The 12754-nt window shown below is 47.4% G+C and overlaps 1 protein-coding gene across 8 annotated transcripts in view; it reads left to right on the plus strand.

Annotated features, from left to right (window-relative positions):
* DNAH9 (dynein axonemal heavy chain 9) overlaps window positions 1-12754 on the plus strand; it is a 290463-nt gene that overhangs the window by 274576 nt on the left and 3133 nt on the right. For 3 of the 8 annotated variants that reach the window (XM_024980551.2, XM_059878297.1, XM_059878299.1), the window contains 2 exons: window positions 7197-7586; window positions 10302-10777. In XM_024980551.2, coding sequence (XP_024836319.1) covers window positions 7197-7586; window positions 10302-10529 — 618 coding nt within the window. In that variant the 3' untranslated portion in view covers window positions 10530-10777. 8 annotated transcript variants of the gene reach the window in all.

Consider the following 12754-nt stretch of genomic DNA (forward strand, 5'->3'; position numbering starts at 1 on the left):
ATGTGAAGAGCCGACTCATAGGAAAAGACCCTGATACTGGGAAAAATTGAGGGCAGGAGGAGAAGGGGGCAACAGGAGTAGATGGTTGAATGGCGTTGCCAACTCAATGGACATGAGTTTGAGCAAACTCTGGGAGATAGTGAAGGACAGGGAAACTTGGCTTGCTGCAGTCCACAGGGCCGCAAGGGGTCAGACGTGACTTAGCAACTGAACAACAACAGTGATCAGAGGAAAGGAAAGAATTTTAATCTTTTGCAACCTCATGGTTATGTGAAGCATCCAGGATGCTACCCGAGCTCTGAGCAATGAGAGAATCCCTTATTTATACCACCAGTTATTAAGCACATCTACTTCATTCACCATCAGAAAATTCCATCAAGTGCCCAGCACAAAGCCTAATGGAAAAGCCCTGCTAAAACCATTCAGCTGGACAACAGGCAAGTGGGAGGGCCTGCTGCCATTTAGGAGCTGAGGGAGGCAGCTGCTGTCAGTTTACAGTGGCACACTTATTAAAAGAGTTGTATCTCCAGGCAGAGGGAAAGGATGGACCCAGTTTCATGGCTGGAGGCAGAAGCTCAGTCCAGCCCTGAACATCCAGGGCTGTGATACGCTGCTGCCCTCACATCTGGCTCTTGGAGTTACATGACCACCGTCAGGCATGCAGAGGACACAGCCCTGAGCGACTTCACGTGTAGTCACATAGAAACTGTGAAGTAGGCTGAGAAACCTGAGTGAGTTGGGTTTTTTTAATCTGTTAATTTGCCTTCTGCCCCAATATGGACAGATGGAAATAAGGAGAAAAGAGGGATGGGAAGAGATGCTGAAGATTGATGTCACTCCATAATGTTTTAAAATTATACACTGGCTTGCATCCTGTATCAAAGGAAATACAGAATTTCATAGAACAACATCAAATGTAAATAAGGACCTTGGCTGTCATTTTATGTGGCTCGGTTCCTCAGATACGCAGGTTGATATTAGTAATTATCTTGAGTTGGTTTGTTGCAGTCTTAGTTTATTGAATCCATGCAGTTTGGCGCAGTCTGTTTACCCATCCAGCTTCCAATTCATTCTCTCATTTTGTTTCCAAGAGCTTTTGCTGGGGTTTGGTGTCAGGAATTTCAGTGCATGCCTAGGTGAGGATGAAGGGGGTGGGGAGGGACCTGCTCTTTTCTTCCAGTCTAGCTTGAGAAGGCTGGTAGATGGGCAGCCTCTGCTCTCACTTCTGCCTGGAGGAGGCAGTGGAGACTGATGGGAGCCTTCCTCTTCAGACAGACAGTCTGGCGGGAAAAGAAACATAGAAAATGATCACAGTACCAGGCACGACTGATTGCAATGAGGTGGGAGGAAAAGGGAAGAGACAAGTGTGGGGGAGGAGAAGTGGCATCCAGGGGGCTTTGGAGGAAGGGTAGAATTATGACAGCTGATGATAAGAAGAATCTGCTGAGTAGCCCTAAGCCTGTTCTAAAAGTTAACTTGCTTTGGCTGGAGCAGAGAGTCCACTCAGATGAGTATGAGTGATATGGTAAACTTCAAAAGGAAGAAAAGAGCAACTCCTTTGCTACCCAAAAGGTACTAGCTGAACTGAGAGGCACAGCACTCAAACCTCTGAGAACTGTGGGAACCCCACAGCACACAGCACGCAGAAGTAACCCTCTGTGCGAGGTCTGCCATCCACAGCCATGAATTCCACAGAGAGGAATTCAGGAAAGAGTCAGACATCCGGCTCTTAGCCTTTCACAACGAAGAGCCAGGTCCTGTGAGTATACTAGAGCTGATTGGCCAATGGTACTGACTCATATTAACCAAACGCATGAAAGCCTGATGTACGAAACTGTCAGCTGTCACTTTATTCCTTTACAGTCAACTAGGTTATAACTTTCAAAGGATCTACTGATGGCAACTTGCCCAGAAAATCTCTGCCTATGTAAGAAAACTACAGGACAAGCTAAATGCTTATGCACTGTCCAGGATGGTGGGCTTCTCTGGTGGCTCAGATGGTAAAGAATCCACTTGCCAATGCATGAGACCCAGGTTCGGTTCCTGGGCTGGGAAGATCCCCTGGAGATGGGAATGGCAACCCACTCTTCTTGCCTGGAGAATCCCCATGGACAGAGGAGTCTGGCAGGCTGCAGTCCATGGGGTCGCAAAGAATCTGACATGATTGAGCAACCAAGTACACACATTCAGGATGGTAGCCACGAATGGCGGGTGAGCGCTTGAAATGTCCACACCGAGATGTGCTGTAAGTGTCAGTCAAATGCCAGATTTCAGAGAGACAGGGCCAAAAAGGGGGAATACCCTATTCATAATTTTTATGTTGATTGTATATTAGACTATTTGACATTTTATACATATCACATTAAGTAACATGTTATGAAAATTAAATTCACCTCTTTTAAATTTTCTAAAATGGCTACCAGAAAATGTAAAATTACACACATGCAATATTTTGAATTTTTAAAATATTGATTTTTTTTACTGATTTGGCTGCATCCAGTCTTGTTGCAGCACACAGGACCTCTGTTGCCTCATGCAGGCTTAGTGGCTCCGAGGCACGTGGGATCTTAGTTCCCCAAGCAGGGATCGAAACTGTATCCCCTGCTTTGCCAGGCAGATTCTAAACCACTGGACCATGAGGGAAGTCCCAATTTTGTGAATTTTAAATGTAAAATTACACATTCACAACTTGTGTTACATTTCATTTCAGTCATGCTCTCTTAGATGGAGCCCTGGCCAGTCCAGTGTCTGGGACTGGGAGCTGTTTTTTTATTATTCAGATGTTTAAACATGTGAAAGATATTCAGACTTAAAGCCCAGCTCGACGACTTGAGGGACTGCTCTGGCACTTTACTTTCGTCCATTGTATGTTGACTTAATAGTTCAGCTCTTGCTCTGGCCATTTAGTGACTGATGATCACCACCACGCAGGCAGCTTCCCTGGCCCACATGCCTGCTAGAGTGCATGGATGGACCAGCTGCTGTCATCCACAGTTTGGGCACCAGACTGGCCGGGGTGGAACCCACATAATTCCCCGTCTTCCCTCCCCATCTCATCACCCCCTGCATCTCATACGAATGACAGCTGGTTGCAAAGACCATCTTTGTAGGGAAGGAAGGGAGGACCAAGGCTGACCTTCAGGTCAGGGGGCAGCCTGTAGCCCCTGGAGAAGGGCATTTTGGGGCATTGCTGTGAGCCTGTGAGCCCAGAGCACCAGCCACTTCCCACCCCCAAGAAGGGACCTTTTCTGGCCATCCAGAGTCCTTCAGTTTGGACTGGAACCTGTGAATCTGCACTCTCCACAAGCCTCCTCATTTAAAGCGATGAAGGCTTAGAGGGAAAATCATGTTTTTATTTTTGTTGTTATTCAGTCATGTCCAACTCTTTGTGACCCCATGGACTGCAGCATGCTAGGCTTCCCTGTCCTTCTCTATCTCCCAGGGTTTGCTCAAATTCATGTCCATTGAGTTGGTGATGCCATGCAACCATCTCATCCTCTGTTGTCCCCTTCTTCTCCTGATATCAAAGAAAGACTGAAAACATTTATTTATAGGGACAAAAAAAAGTGCTTAAGGCCCCATACAGGTGGCCCTTGTACCTGTGATAAAGTACCCCCCAGTCTTCAGTTCTCCCCGGTTTCCTGCAGTGTAGACAAGGAACAGGCCAAGCACAGGACCCAAAGTGTGACGTCTTTTTAAGGATTTAGTGTTTTCTTTGTACATTTTCTTACTTGACATGTGAGCAAATAAGCATTTAATTTAATTTAATGTAGTGTTTTCTTTGTACATTTTCTTTCTTGACATGTGAGCAAATAAGCATTTAATCTGTGTTCCACACGACCCAGGCAGGAGGAGTTTGAGGATGTCGGGGTGAGCAGATGGAAGCAGATTTCTCTATGTGGGTAGCTGGAATCTTCACGAAAGGCTTCCTTACCCACCATTTGGCCCCAGAGACTTCCTGTGTGCACCCATCCCTGCCCACAACCCCCGCCTCTACCAATCTGGCCGTGCCTGAGGAGACGAATCTTCTTTGTACACCTTTCAGGAAGTGCTGTCCCAGGGTCTGTAGGTTTATTCCTCTTCTTCTAAGAAAGGGATTTGAGTTACACTGCGCTAATTTAGTGTAGGGCTGTCTGGGTTCTTCTCGACCCCTCCTCTGAAAATGAGTTGTTTCTACTTCCACTTGAGGTCGTGGGCAGATCTGAGTTCAGAACCCTAACCACCAGATGAATGGCTTCTTCTTTTCCTAAATTGTTCCTGTTTCACTCTCAAACGAGCAGAACCTAAGAGATGACACCTTCCTTAAGGCTCCATCACTTGCACATTCAATTAGTAAATGCGAACTCGCTGTCAGAATAACTTACAAGCAGATGTGAGAAATTTTTAAGGAAGCCAAGATACACATTTTGTGCTTCCCTGCTGTCAAAACGACCTTAGGTTTCTGAAGAGTGTTAAAAATTAAGTATTGTGTACATATTTTGTATTATGACTTTATTTTTTAGAGCAGTTTTAGGTTCACAGCAAAATGGAACAGAAGGTACAGAGCGTTCCCATTTACTCCTCCCCCCACGCCCACCCCCCACCATGCACAGCCTCCCCACCATCAGCATCCCCACCAGAGTGGTCTGTTAGCTACAGCTAAATCCACACTTCCATCACAAGCCTCAGAGTCACCTGTGGTTTTACTTAGGATTCACTCTTGGTGTTGTACATTCTATGGATTTGGACAGCTGGATAATGACATGGGGGCTTCCCATGGTAACTGGTGGCTCAGTGGTAAATCACCCGCCAATGCAGGAGACACAGGAGATGCAGGTTCGATCCCTGTGTCTGGAAGATGCCCTGGAGGAGGAAAGGGCAACCCACTCCCGTATTCTTGCCTGGGAAATCCCATGGACAAAGGAGCCTGGCGGGCTACAGTCCTCGGGGTCGCAAAGAGTTGGACATGACTTAGCAACTAAACAACAACATAATGACATGAGCCACCATTACAGTGTCTTACAGAAGAGTCTCACTGCCCTAATATTGCATTTATTTTATTCTTAAGCACATGACTTCTTCTTACAACACATATCAGAGAAATGAAGGTTTACAGGACCTCAGTTTTCAGAAGTGGCACATCTCTGTGTAAGACATGGTCACACAGAGCTAAGGGGTTGAATTGACTAGAGGAGATAACCAGGCAACACAGGACTTCTCCGTACCCGCAGATGACAGTGGCCGGCAGAGTCTAGGGCTCCGTCTGAGTTCATCTCTTCCAGTCTGTCTGCCACAGCCCTCAGACGTGCCAAAGGACTGGGACATTTTCATCCTAGTTTTCCCAGTGGTGCTGACCCAGTTTTGTTAGGTCATGCTATAGGATGAACCCAGGGTGGGAGACCTTACCTTCCCATCGACTCACGACAGCATTCACAAGTACAACATACTTCCACAGATGCAGCCAGACTCAAGAGAACCCACAGCACTGTGGTGGAGAAGCAAATGTATTTGCTGTATTATTTATAAAAGCACTCTATGTCAGTGTATTGGCCGTTGAAAACTTAAAATTTTTATTTTAAAAGGAAAATTTAATACATCCTATATCTTTTTTTAAGTCTATTGGACTTTATTTTTTTTTAATGAATCCTTGTTTGTCTATGTTTTTTTTTATGCACAGTTTAACAAGCATGTACTCTTATATGTCCATAAACAGGTTCTATTAAAACTGCAACACACAGGATTTTTAACACAACCCTGACAAAAACATACACAGTACAGTTTAATTAGCAACAGAAAACTAGGCCTTTCTGTTTAGAACAGTGCTGTCCAATAGAACTCTCTGTGATGATGGGAAGATTCCATGTCTGTGCTAATCAGGGCACATGTGACTGCTGAGGACATGAACTGCCACGAAGGAACCGATATTTAATTTTATAGTTCTAAGTCATGCACACATACTCAGTCACTAAGTCTTTTCCAAGTCTTTGTGACCCCATGGACTGTAGCCACCAGGCTCCCCTGTCCATGGGACTTTCTAGGCAGGAATACTGGATGGGTTGCCATTTCCTCCTCCAGGGGATCTTTCTGACCCAGGAATCAAACCCACATCTCCTACATGGGCAGGAGGATTCTTTACACTGAGTCACCTGGGAAGCCTCAATTTTTAAGTCACTTTTGCTTAAATAGCTTCATAATACTGATGGTCATCATATCAGACATGGAAGGCCTTGTTGGGTACTCTGTTTCCTGTGCAGAAACCACTGAAGTAGAGATGACATCTTCAAGAAACTGTAGATCCTTGGCATAACTAAGGTTACAAAGTTTAAAGACGGTTTTCAGTGTTAATCCTCCATCACAAATTTCATCCAACAATTGCAAGAGGATCCCTAAAAGTTGGCTATGTCTCTAATAGCTTGGTTTCTGAAGGAAATTCTTGATTTGGGGGAATATAGATCCTCCTGGCTTTGGCTTCTCTCATTTCATGGGAGGAGCTCACTGGGACACCCAGGTAGACCCTGGGTGGGGGGGTGGGGCAAAGTGCATCATCTGCAGGCTGATCACACACACACTGCCCCCTGCCCTCTGGCTGTTTGTCTTCAGGGAGAGCTGACCATGACCAGCGACATGGAGAGCTTGCAGAATGCCCTGTACCTGGACACGGTGCCAGAGTCCTAGGCCAGCAGAGGCTGCTGCAGAGGCTGGAGGAGAACAGAGGAGCCCAGACTTTAGGCTCGGGTGGAATCAGTATGGGCTTCCCTGGTGGTTCAGTGCTAAAGAATCTGCCTGCCAATGCAGGAGACACAGGTTTGATCTGGGTCTGGAAGATCCTCTGGAGAAGGAAACGGCAACCCACTCCAGTATTCTTGACTGGAAAATTCCATGGACAGAGGATCCTGGAAGCCTGCAGTCCATGGGGTCACAAAGAGTCGAACTCAAGTGAGCAACTGAATCAGTGTGGAACCCACAGGTAGTTTTAGGTCCAGAGTGAACCTAAACTACGTCAATGGATAGGAGTAGACTCTGATGTCACTGGAGCAGGGAAAGTTTTAAAGGACTAGCCTCTATGAGACAAACCTACAAATCAAGTGCTAGAGAGGGACCATGGTTGGGTCCCCCACCTCTGCAGTCATCTCCTGTCTTCCCCAGCATCCCCAAGGCCAGCTGTTTCCAGGGACCTGCCACCCCTCACCTTTTCCCCTCTGGCTGTTTGTCTTCAGGGAGAGCTGACCATGACCAGTGACATGGAGAGCTTGCAGAATGCCCTGTACCTGGACACGGTGCCAGAGTCCTGGGCCAGACGAGCCTACCCTACCACGGCAGGCCTGGCAGCCTGGTTTATGGACCTGCTTAACCGGATCAAGGAGCTGGAGGCCTGGACAGGAGACTTTGCCATGCCCTCGACTGTGTGGCTGACGGGCTTCTTCAACCCCCAGTCCTTCCTGACGGCCATCATGCAGTCCACGGCCCGCCGGAACGAGTGGCCCCTGGACCAGATGGCCCTGCAGTGTGACGTGACGAAGAAGAACAGGGAGGAGTTCCAGAGTCCCCCCCGGGAAGGAGCCTATGTGCATGGCCTATTCATGGAAGGCGCTCGCTGGGACACCCAGGTAGACCCGGGTTGGGGGTGGAGGGGCAAAGGGCATCAGCTGTAGGCTGATTACACACACATCACCCCTCCCGTAAAGTCCAGTTGCTAAAAGGGGCGCTCTAGAGTCTTCTGTCCTGGATAACCTCTCCTTGAGGCTGTCAACTCATTTCCCTGCAGCCACGGTCTGAAAGCATCAGTTCTTCGGCACTCAGCCTTCTTTATGGTCCAACTCTCACATCCATATGTGACTACTGGAGGAACCATAGCTTTGACTGTATGGACCTTTGTTGGCAAAGTAATGTCTGTTTTTTAATGCACCGTCAAGGTTTGTCATAGCTTTTCTTCCAAAGAACAAGCATCTTTTAATTTCATGGCTGCAGTCACCATCCGCAGTGATTTTGGAGTCCAAGAAAATAAAGTGTATCACCGTTTCCATTATTCCCCCATCTATTTGCCATGAAGTGATGGGACCAGATGCCATGATCTTAGTTTTTTGAATGCTGAGTTTTAAGTCAGCTTTTTCACTCTCTTCTTTCACCTTCATCAAGAGACTCTTTAGTTCCTCATTGCTTTCTGCCATTAGGTGTCATCTTCATATCTGATGTTATTATTGATATTTCTCTCAGTAATCTTGACTCCAGCTTGTGCTTCATTCAGTTGCATTTTGCATGATGTAATCAGCGTATAAGTTAAATAAGAGGGTGACAATATAGAGCTTTGACATACTCCTTTCCCAACTCTGAATTAGACTGTTGTTCTATGTCCAGTTCTAATTGTTGCTTCTTGACCTGCATACAGGTTTTGCAGGAAGCAAGTACGGTGATCTTCTGATATTGCTATCTGTTTAAGAATTTTCCACAGTTTGTTGTGATCTGAAGGACTTCCCTGGTGGCTCAGACAGTAAAGCGTCTGTCTACAATGTGGGAGAACCAGGTTCGATCCCTGGGTCGGGAAAGATCCCCTGGAGAAGGAAATGGCAGCCCACTCCAGTACTATTGCCTGGAAAACCCCATGGATGGAGGAGCCTGGTAGGCTACAGTCCATGGGATCGCAAAGAGTCAGACACGACTGAGCGACTCCACACAGTCAAAGGCTTTAGTGTAGTCAATGAAGCAGAAGTGGATGTTTTTCTGGAATTCCTTTGCTTTTTCTATGATCCAATTCTGCTGCTGCTGCTGCTGCTAAGTCGCTTCAGTCGTGTCCGACTCTGTGCGACCCCTGAGACGGCAGCCCACCAGGCTCCCCCGTCCCTGGGATTCTCCAGGCAAGAATACTGGAGTGGGTTGCCATTTCCTTCACCAATGCATGAAAGTGAAAAGTGAAAGTGAAGTCGCTTCAGTCGTGTCCGACTCTTCGAGACCCCATCAACTGCAGCCTACCAGGCTCTTCCGTCCATGGGATTTTCCAGGCAAGAGCACTGGAGTGGGGTGCCATTGCCTTCTCCGCTATGATCCAATGGGTGTTAGCAATTTGATCTCTGGCTCCTATGCCTTTTCTAAATCCAGCTTGTACACCTGGAAGTTCTCAGTTCACATACTATTGAAGCCTCGCTTGAAGGATTTTAAGCATTACCTTGCTAGCGTGTGAAATGAGCATAACTGTGTGGTAGTTGAACATTCTTTGGCTTTGCCCTTCTTTGGGATTGGAATGAAAACTGACCTTTTCCAGTCCAACAGACTACCTCCCATTTTTTCACTACCTTGTTTCTGAATAATAACAAAACCAAAAATAACACCTCAAAGTCTATATCCCAGAAAGTGTTGAGCAAAAAGGGAAGGGTAGGATGTCCAAAGTTCCTCTCCTCCATAAAACAAGGGCATTGGCAAAAAGAAAAAAAAAATGTATGTATTAGATATACCAAGTTCTGTCATCAGCATAAGGGGTTCAGGGTCACCTAGACAGAGGCGAGGGATCTGTGAATCTCTCTGGATGATCATCTCCCCAAAGTGTGTTCGGAAGACACTAGCGATGTGGGAGATGGATAGGTTGCAAGAAAAGGGTCCTGTGGTCAAAGTAAGTTTGGGAAACACTGGGATAAATAAGTGAAACTTTTTTCTTTACTGCCAGGTCTTCTTGTCTTCAGTGTGCATGGTAAAGCTTCAAGTACAGTGTATGGTAATACCGGTAGGCTCTGTGTCTTGCTAACCTGAAGTCCCTAGCACCTAGCATGACATCTGGCAAATAGCTGCATTCAGCATGCTTACTAAATGAATGATAAAATAAAACAGAGATTCAAGCCCTAAAGAGACTCGCTCACATATGACATATGAGCACTTTGGGAACTCTGCTTCGAGAAGATATTCAGGCTGAAAACAAGTAGAAATATGTTGTGCACCTGGTCCATTGCATGGGCCTCCCCGGTGGCTCAGTGTAAAGAACCCGCCTGCTAATGCAGGAGACGCAGGAGACAAGGCTTGGATCCCTGGGTCGGGAAGATCCCCTGGAGGAGGACGTGGCAATGCACTCCAGTATTCTTGCCTGGAGAATCGCAGGGACAGAGGAGCCTGGTGGGTTACAGTCCATAGCGTTGCACAGAGTTGGACACAACTGAAGTGACTTAGCATACACCAGTGCACGCCACCTTGGGTTGTTGAGAAAACGCTGCAAGGGGATGGGCCCTGGGGCAGCCTGGCCATCCCAGTCTCTCTCTCCTGGATCTCCCGACAGGAGCGAGGCTGCCTGTCCAGGCTCAGGGCCTGACCTGAGAGGTGCTCTCTCGAATCCTTGTCCTCAGGCTGGGATCATCGCCGAGGGGAAGCTGAAGGAGCTGACACCCGCCCTGCCTGTGATGTTCATCAGGGCCGTCCCTGCGGAGAAGCAGGACTGCCGCAGCGTCTACCCCTGTCCTGTGTACAAGACCCGTCAGCGGGGCCCCACCTATGTGTGGACTTTCCAGCTGAAGACTAAGGAGAAGCCATCCAAGTGGGTTCTGGCCGGAGTCGCCTTGCTTCTGCAGGTTTAGCTTTCTGCAGAACCCCCGAGGAAGCAAAGTTGGGCTGGAGGCTGCCCAGAGGGACCAGTGGGTGAGGGCTAAGATCACAGCCATAGAGAAAGATAAGAAATGGACAGTCACAGTTCTGAAGAGCTCCTTTGGGAAACTCGAGAGAAGTGCCTAAAGTGAGGTTGAGCTGGAGGAATCTGGACCTAGGAATTAGGGTAGAAGAGTTTCCTAACACTGGCCCTTTCCTAATAAAGTGATTTGCTCTTCAACTGTGTTTGGCCCAGGCTCTGAGTGTTGCAGGGTCAGAAGTTATTGTGACAAGCCCAAGAGAAAGAAGCCGCAGATCCCTGAGCCCTGACATTGTTACATGACCCCACACCCAGTGCCCTGGTTTCCGGCTAGTCCGTAGGCCAGCGGCCCCAGGCTCACCTGTGAGGCAGAGTCTGTATTTTAACAAGTACCGCAGGTGATCTATATGCATGTTACTCTGGATCAGGGGGTCACCAGACTTTTTCTGTTAAGGATCAGAGAGCAAATATTTTAGGCTTTGCAGGGCATATTGTTTTTGCACAACTGCTTAGCTCTGCCACTGTAACCCCAAAGGAGCCACAGACATACATACATAAGCGGATGTGGCCACATTTCTTTAGAACTTTATTTACACAAACGGGCAGTCAGCCATGTTTTGCTGACCGTTGCTCTGGAGGATAAGGGAGGTATGCGTGCAATATTTGGGCTTCCCTGGTGGCTCAGAGGTAAAGAATCCCCCGGTCAATGCAGGAGACGCAGGTTCAATCCCTAGGTCGGGAAGATCCCCTGGAGAAGGAAATGGAAACCCACTCCAGTATTCTTGCCTGGAGAATTACAGGGACAAAGGAGCCTGGCAGGCTACAGTCCATGGGGTAGTGAAGAGTCGGATATGACTTAGTGACTGAACAACAACAAATACGCAATACCTATCTTCAGTTAGGCCCCACATGCCTTTATCAAGTGTTTATCTAACATCTACTTCTTGCTGGGGACAAAGCCACAAACAAGGTAGGTTGCTTCCTTGTCTGTCATCTTTCAGATCATTTAAGAGGGGCCCAAGGAGAAACCTTTCATCTACAGTTCACGTACAATTTTCCTTGATTTTCCTATGGAACACATTCTCGCTGGATGCCCAGCAAAATCTATGGTTTCCATGAGTTGTAAAACTCCCTTTGTGGGGCTTGTTTGTTGTCTGGGCAGGCTCCCTGTTCCTTCTAGGATCTTTATTCCCACGAATCCTTGGAGAAACATTTTTTAATTAATTGCCACTTAGCAAAGTGTTTCTTAATCTTGAGCAGGTATCAGAATCCCCTGGAGGACTCGTTAAAACAAAGTTTTGTGGGCATCCTTCAGCATTTGACTTGGTAAGTCTAAGAAACTGCTGATGCTGCAGGTCCTGGGACCGCACTTTGAGAGCTGCTTACTCCAAATGTAAAATCCCACCCTCCTGCAAACCTCTGCTATGAGAGGACAGAATCTAATGCCGACTCCACCGTGATCTCCCTGCTTTCTGCCTTGTGGTCTCCACACCCTCAAAAGAGGGCCCTCCCTCCTCATCTTTGTGCCAAAAGGGAGGTGATACATTCCTCCAGAATCCAGGGATTCCAATTTAAGAGTCATCTCTTGTGCGTCAACCAGAAAAGCACTTTCTGCTCTTTGCTTACACTTTACAGTTTCTTGCCTAGAGTTCTTGTTTCCAGGGAGTCAGCTCTGTCCTCATCAGCGTCATCCTGCCTGCCCCTCACTGGGAACAGTACGGTAAGAGCAGGCAGAGGAGAACCAAGATGGAAGGGGAGTGGTCTCGCTGAACCAGAGCAGGACACCCTGGGTCACGCCACTTTCGGGACAAGGACAAGTGTACAGGTTAGATGTGTGTGTTAACAAACCTGAGCTGTTGAGTCGCTAAGTCACGTCTGACTCTTTGCGACCCCATAGACTGCAGCCTACCAGGCTCCTCCGTCCAAGGGATTTTCCAGGCAAGAATACTGGAGTAGGTTGCCATTTCCTCCTCCAGAGGATTCTCCCCACCCAGGGATCGAACCCAGTCTCCGGCATTGGCAGGCGGGTTCTTTATTGCTGAGCCGCCAGGGATCTAGACACTCTATAAATTGAATTGATGCTATTGATTTCTTCCTAACACATACAGACTAAATGAGATAAGGAAGATAATTTTACAGCCCAGGACACTTTGGCAAAAATGATGGACAGCCTAAGGG

Source organism: Bos taurus, chromosome 19 (genome assembly GCF_002263795.3).
Source record: "Bos taurus isolate L1 Dominette 01449 registration number 42190680 breed Hereford chromosome 19, ARS-UCD2.0, whole genome shotgun sequence".
NCBI classification, from domain to species: Eukaryota; Metazoa; Chordata; class Mammalia; order Artiodactyla; family Bovidae; genus Bos; species Bos taurus.